Genomic DNA, 22680 nt, shown 5'->3' on the forward strand with positions numbered 1-22680 from the left:
GAGGAAAGATGGTTACTTTAGTTTGCTGGGGATGGACCAGTTGTTTGTCTGGTTGGTTGCCATCCAGGATTCAAGGTGGCTCTGTGGTCTGCTGGGTACTAGTGCCTGATCCCAGACCTGATACCAGACCATGTTTGTCCATTACAAGTACAGAGGTTGATGTTTGTTCATTAAGGTCTTTTTGTTTGTTTTCTAGTAAGGTCCTGTCACACCTTGACGATTTAACCCGCGTATGTTAACTGTATTAAAAAAAAAACAAAAACACTGGCATAAGTCTAATAAGTTAAAGGTAAGTTTTTTGTAAGTTAAGAGCATGTTGAAGCTCGTTGATGTTTGTCCTGATAATTTGAGCTCCTCTACAAATTTTGGCCATTCTGAAAAATTTAAAAGTTTAAATCATCACACCGTTTCATTATTCAGGTCTGTGATGACCTGATCAGACCTGATCAGGAAGCAGTTGGTCCTTTCAACATTTAAAGAGTCACAGCGCTTCATTCATTCACGGCAGTGTCTCCCACAGCCAGTGTCTCCCATCCGCTTTATCCGGAGTCGGGTTGCTGGGGTAGCAGCTCAAGCAAAGCCGCCCAGACCTCCCGATCCACACACACAAATAAAAAAATAAAATAATGTTAAATTACTCAGTACCGACCAGAATCACTGGGTGGAAACAGGGCTGTCGGTGTACCTGGTTAATCGTCAAGGTGTGACAGGACCTTTATGTCAGATGTTATCAGGTGTCCTGCTTTGTTTGTCCTGCAGATGGCGACGCGTGCCTGTCCATGCCCTGTGTTAACAATGGACTCTGTAAAGACACCATCGGCAGCTACACCTGTTACTGCCAGGCCGGGTTCCAAGGCTTCAATTGTGAAATCGGTACCGTCACATATAGGCTCAATGTCTTACCTTTCTGCCTCTGTCGCAACAAAGCTAGGCTAGGCTAGCTGGAAACCTAGCTACGTAATACGTAAGTTCACATATTATCTGATCTTATCGTACAACTGACTTCAAGTTGCAACATATCCATCTGGTCTTGGAGGTGTTTATAGTCCAGTAGAGTAGAACTTAATAAAAACACGTGCAGTCTGACTGTCAGACGCTGCCACTGCTGCTGCTCAGCCTCCACGCCAAACTCCAACCTTGTTCAGCTGCTGAAATAACTTCTGATGAAGTTAACGAGCAGTGGGTGGAGCAGTGGATGGAGCAGTGAGTGGGGCAGTGGGTGGAGCAGTGAGTGGGGTAGTGGGTAGAACAGTGAGTGGAGCAGTGGGTGGAGCAGTGGGTGGGGCAGTGGGTGGAGCAGTGAGTGGGGTAGTGGGTGGAGCAGTGGGTGGGGCAGTGGGTGGGGCAGTGGGTAGAGCAGTAAGTGGAGCAGTGGGTGGAGCAGTGGATGGAGCAGTGAGTGGGGTAGTGGGTGGAGCAGTGAGTGGGGTAGTTGGTAGAGCAGTGAGTGGAGCAGTGGGTGGGGTAGTGGGTGGAGCAGTGAGTGGGGTAGTGGGTGCTGCAGTGGTTGGAGCAATGGGTGGAGCAGTGAGTGGGGTAGTGGGTAGAGCAGTGAGTGGAGCAGTGTGTGGGGCAGTGGGTGGAGCAGTGAGTGGGGTAGTGGGTGGAGCAGTGAGTGGAGCAGTGGGTGGAGCAGTGGGTGGGGCAGTGGGTAGAGCAGTAAGTGGAGCAGTGGGTGGAGCAGTGGATGGAGCAGTGAGTGGGGTAGTGGGTGGAGCAGTGAGTGGGGTAGTTGGTAGAGCAGTGAGTGGAGCAGTGGGTGGGGTAGTGGGTGGAGCAGTGAGTGGGGTAGTGGGTAGAACAGTGAGTGGAGCAGTGGGTGGAGCAGTGGGTGGGGCAGTGGGTGGAGCAGTGAGTGGGGTAGTGGGTGGAGCAGTGGGTGGGGCAGTGGGTGGGGCAGTGGGTAGAGCAGTAAGTGGAGCAGTGGGTGGAGCAGTGGATGGAGCAGTGAGTGGGGTAGTGGGTGGAGCAGTGAGTGGGGTAGTTGGTAGAGCAGTGAGTGGAGCAGTGGGTGGGGTAGTGGGTGGAGCAGTGAGTGGGGTAGTGGGTGCTGCAGTGGTTGGAGCAATGGGTAGAGCAGTGAGTGGAGCAGTGGGTGGAGCAGTGGGTGGGGCAGTGGGTGGAGCAGTGGGTGGGGCAGTGGGTGGGGCAGTGGGTGGAGCAGTGAGTGGGGTAGTGGGTGGAGCAGTGGGTGGGGCAGTGGGTAGAGCAGTAAGTGGAGCAGTGGGTGGAGCAGTGGATGGAGCAGGGAGTGGGGTAGTGGGTGGAGCAGTGAGTGGGGTAGTGGGTAGAGCAGTGAGTGGAGCAGTGGGTAGGGTAGTGGGTGGAGCAGTGAGTGGGGTAGTGGGTGCTGCAGTGGTTGGAGCAATGGGTGGAGCAGTGAGTGGGGTAGTGGGTAGAGCAGTGAGTGGAGCAGTGGGTGGGGCAGTGGGTGGAGCAGTGAGTGGGGTAGTGGGTGGAGCAGTGAGTGGAGCAGTGGGTGGAGCAGTGGGTGGGGCAGTGGGTAGAGCAGTAAGTGGAGCAGTGGGTGGACCAGTGGATGGAGCAGTGAGTGGGGTAGTGGGTGGAGCAGTGAGTGGGGTAGTGGGTAGAGCAGTGAGTGGAGCAGTGGGTGGAGCAGTGGATGGAGCAGTGAGTGGGGTAGTGGGTGGAGCAGTGAGTGGGGTAGTGGGTAGAGCAGTGAGTGGAGCAGTGGGTGGAGCAGTGGGTGGGGCAGTGGGTGGAGCAGTGAGTGGGGTAGTGGGTGGAGCAGTGGGTGGGGCAGTGGGTGGGGCAGTGGGTGGAGCAGTGAGTGGGGTAGTGGGTGGAGCAGTGGGTGGGGCAGTGGGTAGAGCAGTAAGTGGAGCAGTGGGTGGAGCAGTGGATGGAGCAGGGAGTGGGGTAGTGGGTGGAGCAGTGAGTGGGGTAGTGGGTAGAGCAGTGAGTGGAGCAGTGGGTAGGGTAGTGGGTGGAGCAGTGAGTGGGGTAGTGGGTGCTGCAGTGGTTGGAGCAATGGGTGGAGCAGTGAGTGGGGTAGTGGGTAGAGCAGTGAGTGGAGCAGTGGGTGGGGCAGTGGGTGGAGCAGTGAGTGGGGTAGTGGGTGGAGCAGTGAGTGGAGCAGTGGGTGGAGCAGTGGGTGGGGCAGTGGGTAGAGCAGTAAGTGGAGCAGTGGGTGGACCAGTGGATGGAGCAGTGAGTGGGGTAGTGGGTGGAGCAGTGCGTGGGGTAGTGGGTAGAGCAGTGAGTGGAGCAGTGGGTGGAGCAGTGGATGGAGCAGTGAGTGGGGTAGTGGGTGGAGCAGTGAATGGGGTAGTGGGTAGAGCAGTGAGTGGAGCAGTGGGTGGAGCAGTGAGTGGGGTAGTGGGTAGAGCAGTAAGTGGAGCAGTGGGTGGGGTAGTGGGTGGAGCAGTGAGTGCGGTAGTGGGTGCTGCAGTGGGTGGAGCAATGGGTGGAGCAGTGGGTGGAGCAGTGAGTGGGGTAGTGGGTAGAGCAGTGAATGGAGCAGTGTGTGGAGCAGTGGGTGGGGCAGTGGGTGGAGCAGTGAGTGGGGTAGTGGGTAGAGCAGTGAGTGGAGCAGTGGGTGGGGCAGTGGGTGGAGCAGTGAGTGGGGTAGTGGGTAGAGCAGTGAGTGGAGCAGTGGGTGGAGCAGTGGGTGGGGCAGTGGGTGGAGCAGTGAGTGGGGCAGTGGGTAGAGCAGTGAGTGGAGCAGTGGGTGGAGCAGTGAGTGGGGTAGTGGGTAGAGCAGTGGGTGGGGTAGTGGGTGGAGCAGTGGGTGGGGTAGTGGGTGGAGCAGTGGGTGGGACAGTGGGTGGAGCAGTGAGTGGAGCAGTGGGTGGGGCAGTGGGTAGAGCAGTGAGTGGAGTAGTGGGTGGAGCAGTGGGTGGGGCAGTGGGTAGAGCAGTGAGTGGAGCAGTGGGTGGGGCAGTGGGTAGAGCAGTGAGTGGAGCAGTGGGTAGAGCAGTGGGTGGGGCAGTGAGTGGAGCAGTGGGTGGGGCAGTTGGTGGAGCAGTGCATGGGGTAGCGGGTGGGGCAGTGGGTGGAGCAGTGGGTGGAGCAGTAGGTGGAGCAGTGAGTGGGGTAGTGGGTGCTGCAGTGGGTGGAACAGTGAGTGGAGCAGTGGGTGGAACAGTGAGTGGGGTAGTGGGTGCTGCAGTGGGTGGGGTAGTGGGTGGAGCAGTGAGTGGAGCAATGGGTGGAGCAGTGGGTGGGGTAGTGGGTGGAGCAGTGAGTGGGGTAGTGGGTGCTGCAGTGGGTGGAGCAATGGGTGGAGCAGTGGGTGGGGTAATGGGTGGAGCAGTGAGTGGTGCAGTGTGTGGAGCAGTGAGTGGGGCAGTGGGTGGAGCAGTGAGTGGAGCAGTGGGTGGGGCAGTGGGTGGAGCAGTGAGTGGGGTAGTGTGTAGAGCAGTGGGTGGGGCAGTGGGTGGAGCAGTGATTGGAGCAGTGGTGGGGCAGTGGGTGGAGCAGTGAGTGGAGCAGTGGGTGGAGCAGTGGGTGGGGCAGTGGGTGGGACAGTGGGTGGAGCAGTGCGTGGAGCAGTGAGTGGAGCAGTGGGTGGGGTAGTGGGTGGAGCAGTGGGTGGGGTAGTGGGTGGAGCAGTGAGTGGAGCAGTGGGTGGGGTAGCGGGTGGGGCAGTGAATGGAGCAGTGGGTGGAGCAGTGCATAGGGCAGTGAGTGGAGCAGTGGGTGGGGCAGTGGGTGGAGCAGTGACAGTGAGAAAACATGCAGGCGGCCACCCCCCGATGCAGAGATTTATTTGTTATATAGAGAATCCAAATTTTATTTATTTTTGTATTGTTGAAAATGTACTCAGAGTTTCTGCTGCTTAACAACATTCTGAGGATTTGAGCGATGAAGTCTGAGTCTGTTGGATCCTTAAATATTATCGTGTCAGGTGGAGACGAAACGCCGATAACCAGTTTGTTTGTTTGTTTGTTTGCAGTGATTCCTGAACTGTGCGAGAACAAAAACGGAGGCTGTGAACATTTCTGCACCGTTCATGATCGAGTCATCCACTGCTCCTGTGCCGACAGGTACTTCCTGGGACCAGACGACAAATCCTGCTTCTCCAACCGTGAGACAAAAGACAAACTTCAGCTTCAGTACTTTCTGACGCTAAAGTGGGACATGAAGGTTTAGTTCCTGTCTGGGGGCTGGAGGTGGACCTCTGTGGACTCTGACAGGAACCAAACTTCTCACTCTACAAACTGACCTGGACTCTTTCAACTTTTGCAGAAACATACAAATGCGGCTCCATCGTCACCCAAAACACTCGCAGTGTTTTCATATACGAACGTCCCAACTCCACGGAGACCAACAACACCGGCTGGAACCTGACGGACCTTGTAAGAAATGCCAACTTCAGCGAGCAGGAATTCTTTGTTCCTCACAACAGCAGCGATGAAAGTCTTCCCATGGTTAAGGAGGAGGAAATTTTCCCTGACAGATCGATGCTAACCCGCATCGTTAATGGGGAGGAGTGTCCACCTGGAGAGTGCCCCTGGCAGGTAAAGTCCAAAACTAAACAACTGGCCATGATTCAGTCCCAGCAGGACAAAACCCTGAACTCGGAAACGTAGGGCGCTATTCCCAACAGGACTACAACAAAATCCAACCCGCAAAGTCTTACGTGACACCGTTAGCTTAATTAAAACCTCCCTCATTAGAACAAGTATGACAACGATAATTAAAGCTACGGAGTCAATCAGCTCATGTTTTGTCCTTTAATGTGACATAAAGCCGATAGTGACCAAAGAGCGGCAGCGACTCGTGTATCTATAAGGTTACATGATTATTAAAGTCATGTTAAATGTGAACACCAGCTGAATTCCTTTGATCAAACAACCTGCTAATTTGTAAGCTAACTACATGTAACTAGCCGTTCTGGTCATTGAGCTAAGCTAGCAGGCTCGTTTGCTGCTGGCTGTTCAATCTTTTGGAATTAAACTGAATCCAAATGCTAACGTCTGGATAACGTGACGCTGTTAGCTCATATGCTAGCCGTCTGCATTCTGGACACTTTGCTTCTGTCATCTTAAAGCTAAAGATTGTTCTCACATTCTTTATGAGACTTGAACACCACACCAGGCTCCGCCCTCATGTGGTTTAACGCTGCATGAATGGTTTTAAAGTAACTGATTTCATATTTTGACTTGTTGTGCCTTTTTTCATGATTAAGTTTACGCTAACGGTTGGTTCTCGCAGGCTCTCCTCTTGAACGAGGACCATCGTGGGTTCTGTGGTGGAACCATCCTCACCGAATACATCATCCTGACCGCCGCCCACTGCATGAACCAGTCACGCTACATCTTCGTCATTCTCGGTCGGTAATCAAAGAAATGTACAGACTAAAAAATAAATAAATAAATAAAAAGATGTTTATTCTGATCCCGGGGGGGGGGGGGGGGGGTCAAATAAAATTTAGATTTAGAAATAATTTTAGAAAATTTAGAATAGTCTTATGCTTTTTCTATTTCATGTGATTGGTCTAAATCACAATTTAATGGGATTTAAAATGTTGATGTTTTATTGGTTCAAATTTTTATGTAGTTTGGATTCTAAGTTTTAATTCTGCCCCCTCTGTTGTATGGCTGGGGGGGCCTGGCTGCTGGTTTGTTTGCCTTTTGTGTTTCCTCCCAGGTGGCATGCATTTGGGACTGAGTGGCTGTTTTGCTGAGGCTGTTAGGACTTCACCCTGATCACCAGGACTCACAGCTGAGGTGCATCTGGAGGGATTGGAGTATGTTGGCATTTAAGACTGAAGTGCACAGTGTGCATTTGCCAGAGACTCGACCTTGTGACCAGACGGGTGAGATCGTCGTCTTGGGAGCCATCTCATCAGCAGCGGACGCTGAGAATGTCCAGGTTTGATGCACGGTCTGTGAAAGAGGAGAGGGTGAGGTCTCACGCTCGTCAGCACACTTCCTGAGGTACGTTGGATTTTGTGACTAACAGTTATACAGTCAGTAAATGTGGTGTCCCTCACACCTTATTGTATTGAGCTGTATGTTAGTCATGTATCAGCTTCCACTGCGGTGGTGATTTGTGAACGGGATGTTCCATGCCTGCAGGTTGGAAGCTGATCAGTAATCAAGCCAGGAAGTGTTTGCTGTTTGTACACCTTTAAGTGTTCTGTGTGTAGAGTGTGGACTCACATAATGGTTCCTTCTTTCACAGACTCGGTTGTTGCGGCCACCTGGGGGGTGTCGGCGGGGTCCTTGGGTCCGAAACAGCTTCTGGCTCCGGACCATTAGCGCTGCTGGGAGCGCACCACGCCAGACCGCACCTGTTATTATTATTATGATCACTGTTATGTATTAAATTCAGTTAGCCTTTGTACCGTGCTCTGCTTATTTCATACTGGGTCCTTCAAACGCTGGTCGGTTCTCCGAGCTGCGTCCGACACATAACACCCTCAAACTGTTAAACATGCATTTAGAAAGACAACATTAGAGCGCTTCAGTGCAACGCGATCACTGAAAGAAAAAAAAAACAAAAACAAAAGAAAAGAAAAAATGTCACCAATAGGATTCTGGTTTGTCCCATGATACATCAGCGTCGTCTAATGAACATCCATTCACACATTCATCCATTGATTTTCTATACCCGCTTTGCCCTGGACATGATGCCAGTTTATCACAGGGACACATACAACACAGAAAGAACAAACTCCACACAGAAAGGACCAGGCGGGAAGCGATCCCACGGCCTTCATGTGTTTACATATTCACACAGACGGTCAGACATTCTGGGCTCCCTGGGCTAAAAACGGATCAGGACTGGGTAGCTTGTCCTCTGTCTGTGTGGACTTTAACATTAAAGTTGTGTGTTTAGGTGAGTTTGACACGGAGGCGGTCAGCGGTAATGAAGTAGTCCACGATGTGGAAGTGATCCTGACCCACAGATGGTACAAACAGGACACCTACCATAACGACATTGCACTCATCAAACTGACTAAGCCCATCAAGTTCACCAGATTCATCCTGCCAGCGTGCATACCTGAGCGCGACTTCGCCGAAAATGTAAGTTAGTTTAAAGCACTCATCAGTTTACTGTATGTGTTTCTTCACAGGATGTCACATGACGAAAGTTTAATTTGGGGAACTCAAAAACTGGAAGAAAGACATTTTCCCTGTGAATTCTGGAGTTCCTCTGGGATGTGTTCTGGGTCCTGTATTGTTCAGTGTTTGCATCAGCTGGATGTTGGGTTGGGTTGTGAAAACCAGCATCTTAGGTGTCTTTGTTGGTGAGGAAAGTTCTACTGACCTTGATTTTGTGCACGATGCTGTGACCTTTGTGGAATCAGTAGATACGCTTGAAGAATCACACTGAATGAGGAATCACAGTCTGTGGGTTTGTGATTGTTCTGGATCCAGACTAAGATCCATACTTTCAATGACTTCCTGACTGTGTCTTTGTTTGTGATAATAATAATAATAATAATAATAATTTTATTTATAAAGCACTTTCAATCAAAGTGCTGTACAGGCAGTAAAAACCAAACACAGACAGTAAGATACAAACCAAAAATTACTTGAAATGAATCACAATAACTCAAGAACCATAACAAAGCATAAATAAGTGGGTCTTTAGCTTTGCTTTAAATCCTGCCAGTTGAATGTCCACAGGAAGCTCGTCCCACAGCTTCAGGGCCTGAAAAGAAAAAGCTCATTCACCAATAGTCTTTTTTTTCACCTTCAGAACAGCCAAAAGGCCACTTCCCTGAGATCGGAGGTTGCGGGAACGTGTATAAGTGTTCACAAGATGCTTTAGGTAAGAAGGTGCAAGTCCATTTATAGTTAAGTTAATAAAAGCACCTTAAAATCAGCGCAAAACTGACAAGGAAGCCAGTGGAGAGACGGCTGCACCGGGGCAACATGCTCATATTTCCCTGCTCCTGTCAGAATGCAAGCAGCAGCATTTTGAACCATCTGCAAGGCAGGAAAGCTTTTCTTCAGGAGTCCTGACAGAAGCACAGTGCAGTTGTCCAGGCGAGATGTCACAAAAGCATGAATGAGTACTTCTGCATCCCTGTATCAGCATCAAGTCCAGGCTTCTTTAACAAAGGTTTTACTACTTCTTCTTTGTCTTTCGGCTGTTCCTGTTAGGGGGCGCCACAGCAGATCAATTGTTTCCATCTCACCCTGTCCTCTGTATCTTCCTCTGTCACACCAACCACCTGCATGTCCTCCCTCAGCACATCCATGAACCTCCTCTTTGGCCTCCCTCTTCTCCTCCTGCCTGGTGGCTCCATCCTCAGCATCCTTCTCACTATATACCCTGGGTCCCTCTTCTGCACATGTCCAAACCATCTTAGTCTCTCCTCTCTGACTTTGTCTCCAAACCGTCCCACCTGAGCTGTCCCTCTGATATGTTCATTCCTAATCTTGTTCATTCTTGTCACTCCCAAAGAGAATCTTAACATCTTCAGCTCTGCCTCCTGTCTTTTGTTAGTGCCACTGTCTCTAAGCCGTAAAACATAGCTGGTCTCACTACTGTCTTGTAAACTTTCTCCTTCACTCTTGCTGATATTCTTTGGTCACAAATCACTCCTGCCACCTTTCTCCACCCACTCCACCCTGCCTGCAGTCTCTTCTTCACCTCTTTACCACACTCTCCATTACTTTGAACAGCTGAACCCAAGTATTAAACTCATCTGCTTTCACCACTTCTACTCCTTGTAACTGCACTATTCCACTGGGCGCCCTCCCATTCACACACATGGACTCAGTCTTGCTTCTACTGACTTTCATTCCCCTTCTCTCCAAAGCATATCTCCACCTCTCCAGACTAGACTCAACTTGCTCTCTACTCTCACTACAGATCACAATGTCATTTGCAAACATCATAGTCCATGCAGACTCCTGTCTGATCTCATCTGTCAACCTGTCCATCACCACTGAAAACAAGAAAGGACTCAGAGCTCATCCTTGGTGTAATCCCACCTCCACCTTGAATGAGTCTGTCATTCTGACTACACATCTTACCGCTGTCACACTATTCTTGTACATGTCCTGCACTACCCTAACATACTTCTCTGCCACTCCAGACTTCCTCATACAATACCACAGCTCTTCTCTTGGCACCCTATCATAAGCTTTTTCTAAGTCCACAAACACACAATGTAACTCTTTCTGTCCTTCTCTGTACTTCTCCAACAGTATTCTCACAGCAAACATTGCATCTGTAGTGCTGTTTCTTGGCATGAAACCATATTGCTGCTCACAGATCTTCACCTGTTTTCTAAGCTAGTTTCTACTACTCTTTCCCATAACTTCATGCTGTGGCTGATTAGTTTTATGCCTCTGTAGTTAAGCAGCTCTGCACATCACCCTTGTTCTTGAAAATAGGAACCAGCAGATTTCGTCTCCACTCCTCAGGCATCTTCTCACTTTCCAAGATTTTATTAAACAATCTGGTTAGAAACTCTACTGCCATCTCTCCTAGACATTTCCATGCCTCCACTGGAATGTCATCTGGACCATCTGCCTTTCCACTCTTCATCCTCTTCATAGCAGCCCTCACTTCTTCCTTACTAATCTCTGGTACTTCCTGATTTACTCTCACCACATCATCCAGCCTTTTCTCTCGCTCATTTTCTTTATTCCCTCCAACTTCTCAGCACACACTCCTCACTTGTCAGCACATTACCATGTACGTCTTTTACCACTCTAACCTGCTGCACATCCTTTCCAGCTTTGTCCCTTTGTCTGGCCAATCGGTACAAGTCAATTTCTCCTTCTTTACTATTCAACTTCTTGTACAGCTCGCAATATGCCTTTTCCTTCGCTTGTTTCTTCTCTTTTCACCTTACGCTGCATCTCCTTTTACTCCTGTCTACTTTCTTCATCTCTCTGACTATCCCAATTCTTTTTCGCCAACCTCTTCCTCCATTATGTTTTGCTGGACCTCTTCATTCCACCACTAAGTCTCCTTGTCTTCCTTCCACTGTCCAGATGTCATACCCAGTACTGCCCTAGCTGTCTCCCTCACCACATCTGCAGTACTTTTCCAGTTGTCCAAAATTGCTTCCCCTCCAACCAGTGCTTTTCTCACCTGCTCGCTAAATTTTACACAAAGTCTTCCTCCTTCAGCTTCCACCATCTGATCCTTTGCTGAGCTCTCACTCTCTTCTTCTTCTTTACCTCTAAAGTCATCCTATGCTGTCTAGTGACACTCTCTCCTGCCACCACCTTACAGTCTGTGATTTCTTGTATCTTGCATCTCCTATAAAGAATGTAGTCCACCTGTGTGCACCTTCCTCCACTCTTATATGTTACCCTGTGCTCCTCCCTTTTCTTAAAGTAGGTATTCACCACAGCCATTTCCATCCTTTTTGCAAAATCAACTACCATGTGTCCTTCCACATTCCTATCCTTGATACCATATCTACCCATTACTTCCTCATCACCTCTGTTCCCTTCACCAACATGCCCACTGAAGTCTGCTCCTATCACCACTCTTTCATGGTTGGGCACACTCTCCACCACCTCATCTAACACACTCCAGAAATCTTCTTTCTCCTTCATCTCACAACCTACCTGTGGGGCATATGCACTGATGATATTCATCATCACCCCTTCAATTTCCAACTTCACACTCATCACCCTGTCAGACACTTGTTTAACCTCCAACACACTTTTAACATACTCGTCCTTTAAAATGACCCCAACACCATTTCTCTTCCTGTCCTCACCATGGTACAACTTGTACCCACCGCCGATGCTCCTGCTCTTACTTCCCTTCCACTTGGTCTCTTGTACACACAATATGTCTACCTTTCTCCTCTCCATCATATCAGCCAGCTCTCTCCCTTTACCAGTCATACTACCAATATTCAAAGTCCCCACTCTTTTTTCCACCCTTCTAGTTTTCTTCGTCTCCCGCTGTTTGTGGAAATGTTCTCCTCCTCTTCTTCGTTGTCTTCGCCCAGGTTTTAAAACTGCAGATTTAAAACACTCTGGAAAAATTCCTGAAGACAGTGAATAAGTTAAAATGGATCAAATATATGGACCTAGTGTATTCCAAAGCTCTTTTATGAGCCAAGAAGGAAGAGGGTCCAAAGAACAGGTTGTTGAGCGTGTTGATGTAACAATCTTTGACAATCCGGGCAATGAAGGGAGCTGGAAACCCGTCAGGCCCTGTCCACTGGTGACAGGAGGAGCAGCAGCACATGCAGCATCACAGTTTAGCGACTGGGGTGTTTGCAGTCTGATGTCCTCGACGCTGTCATTCAAAACAAAAGAAAGTCCTGCACTGTCAGCTGAGAGCAGCTGAGTGAGCTTTGATACCGCATCAAGCAGCAGCTTTGAATCAGGTCCATTACACTCAGTTAGATGAGATCAGAATGATGCCTTTGCAGCTGACATGGCAGACTGATGTGCACTCAGGCTCTCCATCCAGCTTTGATAAAATACATTCAGTCTGGACTGACACACTGACGCTCAGCCTTCCTGCATTGGTTTTTAGGAGTTAAAACTTTTTCTAAGTGACTTCTTGACCTTTCCTGGTGCCACTGAATCCAGCAGGCCAAGAAAGATGAGATTAAACTGTTCAGTCAGGTTATCCACTGTGAAAAACTGAGTCAGCCAAGTCAGGTGATCTTAAATTAAAATCCTGTATGACACCTGGACTGATATATCGAGTTAACCTTGATGCTGTGGTGAAAGAGTTGAACTTGTAGAGACATTCACTGATCTGAGCAGGGATCTTCATGTCTCTGCGTCCTCAGCCTTTGAGATCGAGAGATGCCTGGGAAGATCTGAGGTCAAAGGTCAGAGGCCTTAGGTGATGCTGATATCTTTGCAGGAGAATAAACGTCCCAGTCTTTAGGGTCCTGGTGCTTCTTGTCATCCTGTCTGGTTCTCAGACTTGGACTCTAACCACTGACCTAAGGTGAGGAGTGGATGTCTTTGGTACCAGGTCTCTGTAGAGGATCTTTGGGTCCCGCTGGACCCAAAGTGATGACTTTGCAACAAATGAAGGGTTACTTACTGAGACTCAGATGAGGAGGATCACTGACACTGCAACACGCCATCATGTGGTGCGTTTCTCTGGTTATGATCCAGCACACAGTTGCCCCAGAGACTGTAGAAGGTCAAGAACATGCCCACACTGTGCCTGGCTGTAGCAGATAGATGGTTACTTTGGGAATAGACTAATTGTTTAACATCCACGACTGGGGTCAGTACCACGGTGTGGTGGATGCGGCAGTACAATACTGCTTTTGATACTGCTGACCATAAAATTTTATTACAGAGATTAGAGCATGCCATAGGTATTAAAGGCACTGCGCTGCGGTGGTTTGAATATTTATATAATAGATTACAATTTGTTCATGTAAATGGGGAATCTTCTTCACAGATGAAGGTTAATTATGGAGTTCCACAAGGTTCTGTGCTAGGACCAATTTTATTCACTTTATACATGCTTCCCTTAGGCAGTATTATTAGACAGCATTACTTAAATTTTCATTGTTACGCAGATGATACCCAGCTTTATCTATCTATGAAGCCAGAGGACACACACCAATTAGCTAAATTGCAGGATTGTCTTACAGACATAAAGACATGGATGACCTCTAATTTCCTGCTTTTAAATTCAGATAAAACTGAAGTTATTGTACTTGGCCCCACAAATCTTAGAAACATGGTGTCTAACCAGATCCTTACTCTGGATGGCATTTCCCTGACCTCTAGTAATACTGTGAGAAATCTTGGAGTCATTTTTGATCAGGATATGTCCTTCAATGCGCATATTAAACAAATATGTAAGACTGCTTTTTTTGCATTTGCGCAATATCTCTAAAATTAGAAAGGTCTTGTCTCAGAGTGATGCTGAAAAACTAATTCATGCATTTATTTCCTCTAGGCTGGACTATTGTAATTCATTATTATCAGGTTGTCCTAAAAGTTCCCTAAAAAGCCTTCAGTTAATTCAAAATGCTGCAGCTAGAGTACTGACGGGGACTAGAAGGAGAGAGCATATCTCACCCATATTGGCCTCTCTTCATTGGCTTCCTGTTAATTCTAGAATAGAATTTAAAATTCTTCTTCTTACTTATAAGGTTTTGAATAATCAGATCCCATCTTATCTTAGGGACCTCGTAGTACCATATCACCCCAATAGAGCGCTTCGCTCTCAGACTGCAGGCTTACTTGTAGTTCCTAGGGTTTGTAAGAGTAGAATGGGAGGCAGAGCCTTCAGCTTTCAGGCTCCTCTCCTGTGGAACCAGCTCCCAATTCAGATCAGGGAGACAGACACCCTCTCTACTTTTAAGATTAGGCTTAAAACTTTCCTTTTTGCTAAAGCTTATAGTTAGGGCTGGATCAGGTGACCCTGAACCATCCCTTAGTTATGCTGCTATAGACTTAGACTGCTGGGGGGTTCCCATGATGCACTGAGTGTTTTTTTCTCTTTTTGCTCTGTATGCACCACTCTGCTTTTAATCATTACTGATTGATCTCTGCTCTCTTTCACAGCATGTCTTTTTCTTGATTCTCTTCCCTCAGCCCCAACCAGTCCCAGCAGAAGACTGCCCCTCCCTGAGCCTGGTTCTGCTGGAGGTTTCTTCCTGTTAAAAGGGAGTTTTTCCTTCCCACTGTAGCCAAGTGCTTGCTCACAGGGGGTTGTTTTGACCGTTGGGATTTTTCTGTAATTATTGTATGGCTTTTGCCTTACAATATAAAGCGCCTTGGGGCAACTGTTTGTTGTGATTTGGTGCTATATAAATAACATTTATTTGATTTGATTTGATACAAGGCATCACCAGAACACATCACCAAATTTGACTTGAGTCCTTCCTCAAAACAACATTATGGTTTCAACATGGTGCATAAGCTAGGACACCTCAGCAAGAATGAGGACACTCTGGACTCTGGAGGTCTTGACCACCTGCGTAGACTCGTCCATGGTGGTTTTCAGGAATGAAACTGGCGCTCATCCAGATGAACCTGAAACCTTGATCTGCTAAACTGACAGAACCCAAACACGCTCAGTCCAGATATGGATGATGCACATATTTAAATGTTTCTCGTCCTCCAGGTTCTGATGCAGCAGCCTGATGGTATGGTCAGTGGTTTCGGTCGTGTTGGAGAAGGCCGGCAGCCGTCCACCATCTTGCAGCGTCTCACCATGCCTTATGTGGATCGAGCCACCTGCATCGAGTCCAGCCAGTTCCGCATCTCCAGCCACATGTTCTGTGCTGGATATGATACCGAAGAGAAGGACGCCTGCCAGGGCGACAGCGGCGGGCCACACGTCACACGATACCACAACACCTACTTCATCACCGGCATTGTGAGCTGGGGCGAAGGATGCGCTCGCAAAGGCAAATACGGTGTTTACACGCAGGTGTCCAAGTTCATCCGCTGGATCCGAGAGGGCATCAAGACCCTGGAGTCCAAACAGAGGCACGGGAGGAGGCCCAAGCGGGCCGACACCCCCTTCAACAAGGTCGACGCCCCCTTCACGTGGCTGTATCTGTAACCAGGGTGGGCGTCGCTGTATCAAATGTTTCAACAATAATCGCTGCTGAAAATCTTGCTATCCTGATCACCAGTACGCCGCTTAGCTGTCGCTTTACGATTCTGTGATCGCTCTCCATTGGTGTAAATTAAATTTTAAATTGCCTGATTTCAACATCATAAATCTGCCAGAAACAAAAACTCTCCCGTCTGCTGCACAGGAAGTCCACAAATATGGCAACTAAATGCAGCGTTTGGAGAAATATACTATCATCAATCTGCCAGGAACACGTACAACCAGAACCAGTTTCAGCAGTTATTCTGAAAATTAAACCAAAATTCAAAATTAGCTTCAGGCACAGGAGCTTTGAAAATAATACTTTTTAGAATAGTTTGTTTTTAAAAGCTGATATGTGTTTTGTGAAACTGTTTGATGTTTGTAATGAATAAAAGCTACAAAACCACTTTCTGTTCCTGTTCTTGATGGGGATTAAACTGCATGTTTAGCATTTAGCTATTAGCATTAGAACCAATACTGTCCAGTTTTACTGCCTTAAACTTCATGGAAATCTTTTCTTTGGTCAGATGTCAGATTTGGTCTGTAAATGGATTTTTTGTGTTTTTGGTGTACTTTAAACTTTTCCTCCTGCGGTGGATTAATGATTCATCTCTGACGCTGTTCTACTTGGATGCCTTTAAATAGATTAAAGGTCAGAGGTTCTGTTTGTGGAGTTTGAGGATTGTAAACAGTAGAATGAGAAAATTAAAATTAAATTAAAAAAACAACAAAAAAAATCACTGTTAGCAACATGCTAGGTAGCGAGCCACTGTCCAGCTAGCCATTCAGCTTTAGTTAGCGTGCAGCTAGCTTGATTAATGAGTGTGCTAAGTTTTAGTCATTATTTGGTGAACATGGATGATAATGATTAATCCTGCAGAAGCAAAGCAAAAGCCATAGGTCAAAGGTCAGATGTGCTGTTTGTTTTAGGGACCAGAGATCACATTACTCTTTACCTGCTAAACACACTAAAGATTGTTTAATAAAAGAATTTAGCATGTGTGGAGAAGTAGTTCCTGCTCAGGTTTGGGTTTTTTACTTGTTTAAATGAGTACGTTTGAAGTCAACTTCACTTCCTGCTGATGTTTGTTTGTTTACCGGAACACGTGTTGTCTCGTGGACTCAGTGTCATGGCGGTTGGCGTTATGTCGCCTCACTCTCGAGTCTCCGTTCTTGGACTCTTCCTCCTTGCCTGCTTTCTTCAAGTCTTCACCCGACAAGGTTAGACCCCCAACCCCTGACCCTGTGACCTCTGACCCTATGGAAGGAGCACAGGTCACATGTCTAGGTTCACTTTCAGACTGTTTTCAGTTCACAGATTTCTGTTATTGTTAATTAAAACTTCATTACGCAGGTTACGTGTTTATTACCTCAAAGTAATAAAGTGTAACATTTGTGTCGCAAATCAATCCCGTTAATGCTACTTTGTACGTAGGATCTAGCCTCTAAACATGACAAGGGTGACCAGGTTAAAGTTATTACATCTGAAATAGCGGATAATAGCAAATAAAGAAAATGTTTTAAGATTGAACTAAAACTCGTTAGAGTCTAACTAACTGGTAATATTATAACCATTATTACCTTAATGAGTTGTAGCTCTTTAGTAAAATGATAATTACACTGTTATAACCGTGTTTTACTGAAATAACCAAGTCAGTAAATCACAATTACATGTGAGCTAAAGTTCAAACGGTGGTTTAAAATGTCTTATTAAGAGTTAATTTACCAAACTGTATTTTCTGTCACTGTAACAGAAACACTTTTGTTAGCTAGCTGTTCTGATTTGGTGAATCACGACTGTGGATGATGTTTTAAACATGTTTGTCTAAATTTGTCTAAATTTCACAAATCTAAATTTGTGTACATTAATATTTGGTGGCGAAAGATCTGCCTGTCCAAATAATAACAATAATGATAATAAAAAAATCATACGTTTCTGATATTTAGAAATGTCTTTTTTGGCTGAATTTTGGGGTTCAAGTAGAAAATATATTGTCAACTGACAATTGTGTCTGTTGCCCTTATGGAGAACTTAGTTGTGTCATGAGGTCTGACTTAATTTATCATAATTATAATTTTATGCCACTTTATTAAAACTAGCGTGTTGCCCGTTGGGATCCATGGGCTCTAGATTGGGTCATGTTTATAAAATAGGAAGCTGACATTTTTCAAGGGTGGTAATAAATTCTGTTTCTATAATGCGTTTGAATGGCGTGTAATTGCAGAATGTTTTAGAACTTAGACCTCAACAGTTTTTAGACAAACTCAACCCTTTTATTTCCTGTTAATTACATACTTATTTAATATTAATTTAATATTAATTTACTGTCTTAATGTATTCATAAATTGTTTAGGTTCTTGTTATCTTATACACACTAATATGTATATGTCACTGACATGAATGAGTTTTTCAGCATCTCACCATCTCACTTTTTTCAGTAAATGCTTCTGGGGAGCATTAGCATGGCTAAAACCTCCAATTATGGGCCTCTTAACCCCACACCATTGTAAGCATTTTTTCATTTGTGTCTCACATGCCTGGAAAGTCCTCACATCCTCACCATCTCATTTAGGTCCTTCACACTTTATTTACAGTAAATGCTTCTGGGGAGCATTAGCATGGCAAAAAAACAAACAAACATGCAATTTACACACTAAATAGTCACTGACTGACCTCATGTGCTGTCAAGGTGTGCACTGCCTCTCACTTTAGCGTTCCTGGATTCAGTGTCAACATTTAGCATTTCCTGTTTCAGTGTCAACTGTGCACTGAACCTCCTCTCTTTTTTAAATTTTATTTTCTTTTTAAAATTGAGACAAACAAAAAGTTACATAAAGGCCTTACAGAGGATAACCATAACATAATGAAAAACAGGTTAATATCCTCTGCTGTAGCTTCAGGAAGTGTTCAACATTTTACATTTCCTGCTTCACTGTGGACTCAAAATATGGCACTTCCTGTTTGCGACTCCCTGTACATATTATTATTACCATTATTACTCTCAACTCAACCTTTATTTCTAAAGCACGTTTAAAATGACAGCAGTCGATCAAAGTGCTGTACGTGTACATAATTTTAAAATAGGCACCAAGTTACCCCGATTGTAAATAAATAAATTAAAAATAACAATAAAACTACAACAGGCAATAAAACAAAAGACAAAGTAAAATAAAGAGTAAAAAGTAGTAGGAAAAAGAGATGTAATCGCTCATTTAGGAAATGCCAGAGAAAAAAAATAGGTTTTTAAAGAGGCTTTAGAAGTCTTGAGGGACAGGGATGATGTAATATGAAAGTGGAGACTATTCCACAGCCTGGGGGCGGCCGCTGCAAAGGCTCTGTCACCTCTCATCTTTAATCTGGTTTTAGGCACCTCCAGCAACAGTTGGTCAGAAGACTTTAAGGCTCTGGTTGGGGTGTAAGGAAAAAGAAGCTCCGAAAGATACACTGGGGCTATTGAGGGCTTTAAAAACAATTAAAAGTAGTTTAAAATCATCCCGGTAATGGACCAGAAGCCAGTGAAGAGTAGCCAAGATCGGCGTAATGTGGTCGGACTTCTTTCCCGAAAGAAGACGAGCAGCAGCGTTCTGAATAAGCTGGAGGCGGTTTACAGAGGACTGATCCAAGCCAACGTACAGAGAGTTACAATAATCTAGTCTACTTGTGATGAAGGTGTGAATAAAGGCCCTGTCACACCGTGACAATTTATCCAGCGTATGACAACCATATTAAAACGTTGGCATAAGTCCAGTAAGTTAAGGGTACGTTTTTTAGAAGTTAAGAGCACGTTGAAGCTCGCTGATATTTGTCCTAATACGCTGAGCTCCTTGAAAGAATTTGGGCCTGCTGAAAATTTTCAACAAGTATCAGCGTGTGACTCACGTCATGCACATGCAGTACATAAGTTTCTGATTGTTGGCACACATTTCCTGTAATTTACTCATAATTCTAAATACGTCCATTAATGCTGTCCACTGATTGGCTGAAACCTGTGGTCCTCATGCAGACAGACTGTTTCATTCACACACGGAGTAAATCTGACGTGTTCGCTTCAGTCTGATTGATTATCTCAGTCTGATGGACACATATCCACATAATGAAGGGTTCTGATTTTGGAAAACGATGTCTGAAAATACATTAATTCCTTGTCTTGGCTGGAAACGCAGCATTTTAAAAGAAGTCCCTTGGTGTTTTTTTTTTTGTTTTTTTTTGCAGGTGCATTTCTCAGAGGATGCCGGTGTCACACTCTGAACACACAGAAGCACTGTGATGATTTAAACTTTTAAAGCACCGTCACTGTCTGTGTTGTCGTCAGACGACCTGATTGATCAGGTGCAGTCAGAGCCAAATGAAGTACTGTGACTCTTTAAACTTTTAAAAGTTTAAATGATCACAGAGTTTCATTATTCAGGTCTGTGATGACTTGATCAACGGACCTGATCACACCATCAGCAATGGCGCTTTAAAAGTTTAAATCATCACAGCACTTCATTCATTCACGGCAGCGTTTCCCACAGCCAGTCCACTCATCAGCATTCTGTACACAATGAAAATGGTCCACCAATATAAAAAATTAAAATAATGTTAAATTAATCTGTTTCTGACTCGCACCACACTGTGCAGTACTGACCTGAACCACTCGGTGGAAACGGGGCTGTCGGGATACGCTGGATAATTGTTAAGCTGCGACAGGGCTTTAACCTTCTCAAGCTCAATCCAAGAGAAATATGGCTTGGACTTGGCTAAGAGACGAAGTTGGAAGAAACTTGTTCTCGATGTAAAGCAGTGGCTGTCCCAAAACTTCCTTTACCTGAATGATGGTAAAACGGAGATCATGGTGTTTGAGCGCTCTGGCATACCAAATGTGGTAACACCAAATTTTGGTGCTTTGGCTAACTATGTAAAACCAGCTGTCAAGAATTTGAGAGTGATATTTGACAGCTGTTTGAGGGTCGATCAACAGATAAACTCTTTTGTCAAAGCAAGTTTTTTCCAGCTTTGTCTTTTGGCTAAAATAAAGCACTTCCTCAGTAGGTGTGATCTTGAGATGGCCATTCATGCTTTCATCGGCTCCAGACCTGATTATTGTAATGCACTTTATTCTGGAATTAATCAGTCGTCTCACTGTAAAAAAAAATAGTTGCGAATACTTCAAATTTGCAGGCAACAGTCTGCACTAAGACTTTTATGTTGTGCCGATGATGAACTATACACTATAACATATATTTCATCATTGGCACAACATAAAAGTCTTAGTGCAGACTGTTGCCTGCAAATTTGAAGTACGAGGTCTGTTAGAAAACTATCCGACCTTTTTATTTTTTGCAAAAACTATATGGATTTGAATCATGTGCGCTTGCATCAGCCAAGCTTGAACCTTCGTGCGCATGCGTGAGTTTTTTCACGCCTGTCGGTTGCATCATTCGCCTGTGAGCAGGCTTTGAGCGAGCAGTGGTCCATGGAGGGGTCTGAAATTTTCATCGTAGGTGCATGTCCACTGTGAGAGACATAATCTAAAAAAAAAAAAAAATCCCGAAATCACAATGTATGATTTTTTAATAATTTATTTGTATGTTACTGCTGCCAATAAGTATTTGAACACCTACAAACCAGCAAGACCTGTTAATTTTTCTTTAAGAAGCCCTCTTATTCTGCACTCTTTACCTGTATTAATTGCACCTGTTACCTGTATAAAAGGCACCTGTTCACACACTCAATCAATCACACTCCAACCTGTCCATCATAGTAAGACCAAAGAGCTGTCTAAGGACACCAGGGACAAAACTGTAGACCTGCACAATGCTGGGATGGACTATAGGACAACAGGCAAGCAGCTTGGTAGAAGACAACAACTGTTATGATTATTTATTAGAAAGTGGAAGAAACACAAGATGTCAATCTCCCTCGGTCTGGGATTCCATGCAAGATCTCACTTTGTAGGGTAAGGATGATTCTGAGAAAGCTCAGAACTACACAGGAGGACCTGGTCAATGACCTGAAGAGAGATGGGACCACAGTCACAAAGATTACATTAGTAACATGATGCTGTCATGGTTTAAAATCCTGCAGGGCAGCAAGGTCCCCCTGCTCAAGCCAGCACATGTCCAGGCCTGTTTGTAGTTCACCAGTGACCATCTGGATGATCCAGAGGAGGCACGGGAGAAGGTCATGTGGTCAGATGAGACCAGAATAGAGCTTTTTGGAATCAACTCCACTTACCATGTTTAGAGGATGAGAACAACCCCAACAAAACCATCCCAACCGTGAAGCATGGGGGTGGAAACATCATACTCTGGGGGTGCTCTTCTGCAAAGGGGACAAGACAACTGCACCGTATTGAAGGGAGGATGGATGGGGTCATGTATTGCGAGATTCTGGCAAACAACCTCCTTCCCTCAGTAAGAGCACTGAAGATGGGTCATGGCTGGGTCTTCAGCATGACAATGACCCCAAACACACAGCCAAGGCAACTAAGGAGGGGCTTCATAAGAAGCATTTCAAGGTCCTGGAGTGGCCTGGCCAGTCTCCAGACCTGAACTCAATAGAAAATCTTTGGAGGGAGCTGAAACTCCAAACCTGAAAGATTTGGAGAAGATCTGTATGAGGAGTGGACGAAAATCCCTGCTGCAGTGTGTGAAAACCTGGTGAAAAACTACAGGAAACGTCTGACCTCTGTAATTGCAAACAAAGGCTACTGTACCAAATATTAACATTGATTTTCACAGGTGTTCAAATACTTATTTGCTGCAGTAACATACAAATAAATAATAATAATAAAAAAAAATCATACATTGTGATTTCTGGATTCTTTTTTTTTTTTCCAGATTATGTCTCTCACAGTGGACATGCACCTAAGATGAAAATTTCAGACCCCTCCATGATTTCTAAGTGGGAGAACTTGCAAAATCGTAGGGTGTTCAAATACTTATTTTCCTCACTGTGTATGTTTTATTTTTGTGAATGTGTTTTTAATGTTAAGTGCTTTGGACACCAGTTGGTGCTGTAGAGCGCTCTATAAATAAATGTTGATTGATTGATTGTTCTAACAACAGCACTGATCTGCTTATTATTATCATTATTATTATTATTATTATTATTATTATTATATTTTATTTTTACTTTTATTTTGTCATTTGATTTTTAAATAGACCCCGATGGAAATAAGTGTTTTCACTTTCTTGTGT

The 22680-nt window shown here is 45.5% G+C and overlaps 1 protein-coding gene across 1 annotated transcript in view; it reads left to right on the forward strand.

The window, feature by feature from the left end:
* The window catches only part of LOC117520127, a 43400-nt gene that overhangs the window by 8203 nt on the left and 12517 nt on the right, over positions 1 to 22680 (forward strand). Inside the window, exons 4-10 of the mRNA XM_034181461.1 lie at positions 760 to 873; positions 4919 to 5050; positions 5212 to 5483; positions 6181 to 6298; positions 7810 to 7997; positions 15019 to 15458; positions 16625 to 16719. Of these exons, the coding sequence (XP_034037352.1) occupies positions 760 to 873; positions 4919 to 5050; positions 5212 to 5483; positions 6181 to 6298; positions 7810 to 7997; positions 15019 to 15458; positions 16625 to 16719 (1359 nt within the window). The remainder of the gene's footprint in view (positions 1 to 759; positions 874 to 4918; positions 5051 to 5211; positions 5484 to 6180; positions 6299 to 7809; positions 7998 to 15018; positions 15459 to 16624; positions 16720 to 22680) is intronic.

Source organism: Thalassophryne amazonica, chromosome 1, assembly GCF_902500255.1.
Source record: "Thalassophryne amazonica chromosome 1, fThaAma1.1, whole genome shotgun sequence".
Lineage (NCBI taxonomy): Eukaryota > Metazoa > Chordata > Actinopteri > Batrachoidiformes > Batrachoididae > Thalassophryne > Thalassophryne amazonica.